Genomic DNA, 6,010 nt, shown 5'->3' on the forward strand with positions numbered 1-6,010 from the left:
TAACACTGCAGAGAGTCAATCCTGACATACAGTTGCATCATTGAGTTAGATTTATGTTTTTTCTTCATTTGGGAGTCATTTTTCTCTAACTACCGTGGTTTTCAGGAGTTTTTCATGGCAGTGTCTGATGATGCCAAAACGACTCCCTCTCTCAGTGATCAACTAACAGAGCTGGGGAGAATTGTAAAGCACAAGTAAGTATCATAGTGATTATACCTGGAAGTCACCATAATCTCCTTGTATCTCACCTGTAGTCCACATTGTATTGTTCTTCTCTTATTTTGTGATGTAGCACTGAAGATTCCAGAGTCGCACAGAAAAAGGTAAAGACTGACTCAATGTCACTTTCATATTAAAGGTCACTTGCTGATTTTTGTCGACACTTGTTGAATTTTTTCACAGCACAAAGTCATACTGCGGCAGTTTGGCATGGGGAATGAAAAGCTTCAGAAACGTCAGCCCATTAAGAGTAATGATGAAAGTGAGTAAAGGAAATGTTACACTGACAATGTGTCAGTGTAACATTACACAAAAATATGACAGTGGATATTTTCAGCTCAATCTCAATCTTTCACTTAGCTCCAGACAAAGTCCTAAATTCATTTGTCACTTCACACACTCTGTAAGTTGTATTTAATAATTGCTCACTCAGGCCTTTTACTGATTGGGCCACTGTTGTCTTAAACCTCTATTCCACACACATGTACATTTCTGCTGATATATGCTTCTTAACTAATGTCAGTTGTAGTTCAACACTGCAGGACAGAAGAAACAGTAATTCAGTGATTCCCAAATCTTTTTGGGACCCCTTAAACTAAGAATCTTATTCAGGGAAAACTATTAAAAACTAAAAGAAAACTTATTTTATAACATGTAGGGGGGCAAATATTCAAATTAATCCAATGAGTACTTGTTTGACTGCACCTTGGATCTTTTTTCTCTAGTTCTGTTTAAAGTCTACTGCTGTGACCATACATACACCACAATCAGGGTTCCTGTGGCCACATCAGTCAGGGAGGTCATCGGTGCCGTGGCCGACAAGCTGGGGTCAGCAGAGGACCTGCTCCTGGTCAGCCTCAGTTCGGCAGGAGGTGAGAGCAGTGGCAGCTACACGTTAACAAAGACGACACACGAGAGCTTGGTGTTACACTAATTAATCTGTGGCTGATTTAGAAATGAGCTGCCTGTTGCAGTGACTTTGCTGACTGTGACAGCAGGTGCTAAATTACGGCCTTTAAAACAGCTTGAGAAAAAAAATCTGAGACATTTTAGCATGAGGCTGTTGTTGCTGGTGGTGGCTTTTTACTGTCATGATATTGCTTTGTCTCTGTGGGAGAGGTCCAACACTTTTTCTTACACTCTTACTACACTTGATCTGCATTTAAGATTTTCAAGAAAACTCAAAATAGATTTCATATGAGTGCGAGTCTATGTTTGGTTCGTATCATGGCAGCTACACGTTAACAAAGATGACAAAAGATGTAAAAATACAATACAGAATAAGAATAGAATTAAAAACACTCACTCACTGACTAATTGTCTACTTCCTCCACATGAGGGACACGGGGGGCTGGAGCCAATCTCAGATAAACTAGGGCAAATGACGGGATACACCCTGGACAGGTGGTCATTCCATTGCAGGGTCAACACACAGAGATGACGCTTACATTGCACTGTGGGAGGAAACCAGAGAGCTCTGAGAAAACCCACACACACGGGGGAAACGTGAAAAAAAGAGAAAGTCGAAATTCTGTCCAACCGGAATTCAAACTACACAGTGACCCTCTTGCTGTGAGGCAACAATGCTAGCCACTAACCCAAATTTGATATACAATACGATAAAACAAGAATATCGAAATATAAGATAAAACGGCTGTCTTAGCCGTGACTTTCCTTCAGTTGCTTGAACTTAATTTTTTTTATATTAAATTGATGGTGCAGCATTTTCCATCAAAAAAAACCCACACAATTATGAATGTAAATCTTTTTTTGTGGTTTCATTTCACAGAGAAAGTGATCTTCAAATCCAATGATGTATCCGTGTTCTCCACTCTCAGCACAAACGGACGACTGTTTGCCTGCCAAAGGGACCAGCTGGATTCTTTGGTGTGTTGATGACTACACATGATATTGTAAACATGTATATGACTCCATATGTCTCTGATTTACCATATTTCTTCAATCAAAAAACACAAATTTCCTAAACAGCAAATGATATGATTTTTAAATAGTAAAAATACAATGTTTTCCCTGTTTTTCAGACCCCGTTACCTGAGCAGGAGGGTCCCTCCATAGGGTCACTGGCCACTTTTGAGTTGATGAGCTCTAAAGATGTGGCCTATCACATGACCTCCTATGACTGGGAGCTTTTCCACTGTGTACATGAGGTACAGTATGTAACTGAGAGGCCATTCACCTTTAGAAGATCACATTCAACGTCTGATATCCTTTCGGAGGTTAAAAGATGTAAATATAACTGTAAGAGTTTTATTGACATTTACTCCTGTATTTTTTTTTATCTTTTTCGATGTGACAGCTTGAACTCATCTACCACACATTTGGGAGACAGAACGTCAAGAAAACCACCGTGAACCTGGATCTGTTCCTGAGGAGGTTTAATGAAATTCAGTTTTGGGTGATCACGGAGGTGTGCCTGTGTTCTCAGCTCAGCAAGAGGGTTCAACTTCTCAAGAAGTTCATCAAGATCGCTGCCCAGTGAGTGGCCCCTGTGTCACTGTCAATTTGAAAACTGCATTCTGTTTGTCTCTGAATGCAGTATCGCTTATTTGCTACCTAATCTGACCTTTCATATTTTCTATCAAAGCTGCAAAGAGTACAAGAATCTAAATTCCTTCTTTGCTGTCATTATGGGGCTGAGTAACCCTGCAGTGAGCCGGCTGACTCAGACCTGGGAGGTGGGTATTCAGTATGTCCACTGTTTGTGTTTGTTCAGAATTATTACAATTTTTCATCCCATTCAGGCCTGGTTTTAACATTCATCCCGGTGAACTGATCAAATCAGGGCAGATTGTACAAAGAGCAGGTCTGAATGCTCTCAATCTATGACAATCATCAACGATGGTCAATGATTACTTAAACTTGTATTTCATGCTCGAGTGAATAAAAGCACTTACTTGTGCTTTTCTAGCACTAAATAATAGCTTAACCATTAGAAACATAAATAATGTGATAATCATTGATGATTGTCATAGATTTATAGCATTCAGACCTGTTCTTTGTACAATTTTGTTCTCATTAACAGGCGTGACATGCATGTGTATTTGAACACAGAGCAGGGATGCCAAATCAGATCATATGTGGTCACATCCCAAATGCATTTTAATTCCAGTTGTAAACAGTTAGGGCTGGATCACCAGATCTAAACAGTGCCTTAAACATGAGTAATCCTTCCTTCTCCAATGTGTTCACAGAAACTTCCCAGCAAATTCAAGAAGTTTTACAGTGAATTTGAAAACTTGATGGTAAGTGGAAACAATTCATTTCATGGTCTGAGTCATTTTCTTTCGCTTCAAAGTGCGTCCAACAAATACTAATAAGTAAATAAAACCCTAAGCGTTATTGCACTGTCAGCTGGTCACTGTGGGTTGGCAGCATCACCCATGTCCTGTATTGTGATGGATCTGTTCAACACACTGATGGGAGTTCTCAGAACAGTGTGACTGTTTCCACAGGACCCGTCCAGGAACCACCGAGCATATCGACTGACAGTTGCCAAACTGGAGCCTCCCATCATTCCCTTCATGCCACTGCTGATCAAAGGTTACACATGTTTATCTTCTGAGTGTTCTTTTTAATGTAATGTCAAACATAAACAACTATATTGTAGTTGTTTTTGTTTGCTTCTCCAGCTAAAGAACTGATGTTGCCTTTGCTATAAATGTATTTAATTAATTTTGTTTTATTCCAGACACAACCTTTACTCATGAGGGCAACAGAACCTTTATTGACACTTTGGTCAATTTTGAAAAGATGGTAAGAAGCTGAATATGCTGGTTAAACATTTGAATATTTTATTCTTCCTGTTGTTGATGATGTCTCTTTGTCTTTCAGCGGATGATCGCTAACACAGTGAAGATAATGAGACACTGTAGGAGCCAGCCATTCAGTAAGTCCCAAATAATCATCAACTTAGGTTTTAAATGGAAGGTGGGAATGTGAAGTTGGCATCTGGCAAACTTGCATTTAATAGTACAAAATAACTAGAATCTATTTAAAAACAGAAGTGAACTTGACTTGAAATGACTAAACTTACGTCAAAAAGCTAGTTAAACTACGATGAGATATAGCAAGTTATACATTATCATAAGTTTAACAACTTGACCTTATGAGTTGAAACAATGTGTATCAAGTTGAATTTACTTGCAATTTTTATGGCAGCAGGTGAACTTCTAAGATCAACCACATTGTAATTTGGTGCAGTGCAGGTATATAGAGCAATACTTAACCCTGAAATAACAATGAAGAAATACAAAGGCAGATTAGAAAAGTGGTGCAAGTGGAAATATGTTGGTGGAAATATTTAATAATAAAAGGTCTTTTTTTGAATAACAACGTTGAAATGTTTCCCTTTTTTCAGGTCCAGATTCACCTCTGGCCAGTAAAACACACCCAGAGGTTCAGACTTACGTTCGTCAGCTCAGCGTGATCGACAACCAACGGACACTAACTCAGCTCTCTCATGGACTTGAGCCTCCCAGGTCTTAAAATCCTCTCAGGGACAGAAATGTTAATGTCTGCTGCTTCATTATATGACGTTGTTTGTACAGTGGGATGAACTACGAGGACCTAATCATGGATCAAATGCTTTTGCCTGACTCGTTTAGCCTTTGATTTTCAATAACTTCCGATATTATTAGAGCTGTAATTGCTGGTGCTGCAGAACCTCTCATATCACTGTGCTGTAGAAAACACGATCATTCCCAACTCAAACAACAAGGATCATTGAAGGAACTAGAGAAGATTTCTGTGTTGAATTTCAGCTGATAATTGTACACTGTGTGATGTTTATGCTTTCAAAATGTTGTCACAATTATCTTCCTAATATCCAGCTATTTCATAACTTTTGTATGAGACACTATTTATATGTATATTTAAATTATTTTGTGTTTTTAAATTTATTTTGACATTCAGCATGCACAGGATTATGATAACTGTTTGACTTTGTATTGATGTGAGCACATTTTACTCGTCTGAATGTCTAAAAAAAACATGTGTCTGCTGTAAATATTAAATATTTTAGATGTATTTGTGTGGCATATTTTCATTGCACTTTTGTTTTGCCAACCCATTACGTCCATTTCTGTCTTGAGAACCAGTGTTATGATTTGGTAAAATCCACAGTTAAGTTTCCTTCAAGATTTAATTATACCATAATTATTTTGTTTATCAGTTACTGGCATGTGACAGATTAGCCCCTGCAGACTTTAGCTTAGTCATTTTCTTTTATACTTAAAACATAAGGAGTTGATTAGTTTTGAATCTTCAAATATCTCAAAAATTAAATAGAGGAATAAAAAAAAGTATGCCTAAATACGTGGCAATTTACAGCATATGATATGAATGATAAAAAACACATTTGACGAAATCAATCATTTTAAAAAATAACACTTGTCATAATACAATAATTAAAACATTTAGAAATGTAATTTTTAGGCTTTGAAGTGGAATTTCTAGGGTTGAAAATAGGTTTGACACTATATGATATAAATGATGAACATAAAATGTACCAAATCAAAGTTTAAATTTGTATTTAAATACATTTTTAAAAAGAGAATAAGTTTTTTGGCCTCAAATGGGAATTTGTAATGCTGAAAATAAATGTACTTAAATTTAAAAAATTATTAGTAGTTATATTACAATGAATTGAGATATCTATGTTTATTCTGGATTCAAATAAAGTGGTCCGCCAACCCCACGTTAAACCCCACTGTCCCAGGACATTAGAAAATAACAAAAACATGGAGGTATGTAGTACCACTTTGCTCCAGCG

General features: G+C 37.3%; 1 protein-coding gene across 5 annotated transcripts in view; it reads left to right on the plus strand.

Annotated features, from left to right (window-relative positions):
• The window catches only part of rapgef4a (Rap guanine nucleotide exchange factor 4a), a 41,724-nt gene extending 36,459 nt beyond the window's left edge, over positions 1-5,265 (plus strand). For all 5 annotated transcript variants that reach the window (XM_044019416.1, XM_044019412.1, XM_044019413.1 and 2 more), the window contains 13 exons: positions 106-194; positions 293-323; positions 403-481; positions 945-1,091; positions 2,009-2,106; positions 2,262-2,387; positions 2,537-2,715; positions 2,825-2,915; positions 3,432-3,482; positions 3,693-3,780; positions 3,929-3,993; positions 4,072-4,126; positions 4,598-5,265. In XM_044019416.1, the coding sequence (XP_043875351.1) occupies positions 106-194; positions 293-323; positions 403-481; positions 945-1,091; positions 2,009-2,106; positions 2,262-2,387; positions 2,537-2,715; positions 2,825-2,915; positions 3,432-3,482; positions 3,693-3,780; positions 3,929-3,993; positions 4,072-4,126; positions 4,598-4,725 (1,227 nt within the window). In that variant the 3' untranslated portion in view covers positions 4,726-5,265. The remainder of the gene's footprint in view (positions 1-105; positions 195-292; positions 324-402; positions 482-944; positions 1,092-2,008; positions 2,107-2,261; positions 2,388-2,536; positions 2,716-2,824; positions 2,916-3,431; positions 3,483-3,692; positions 3,781-3,928; positions 3,994-4,071; positions 4,127-4,597) is intronic.
• The last annotated feature ends 745 nt before the right edge of the window (positions 5,266-6,010 follow it).

Source organism: Solea senegalensis, linkage group LG2, assembly GCF_019176455.1.
Source record: "Solea senegalensis isolate Sse05_10M linkage group LG2, IFAPA_SoseM_1, whole genome shotgun sequence".
NCBI lineage: Eukaryota > Metazoa > Chordata > Actinopteri > Pleuronectiformes > Soleidae > Solea > Solea senegalensis.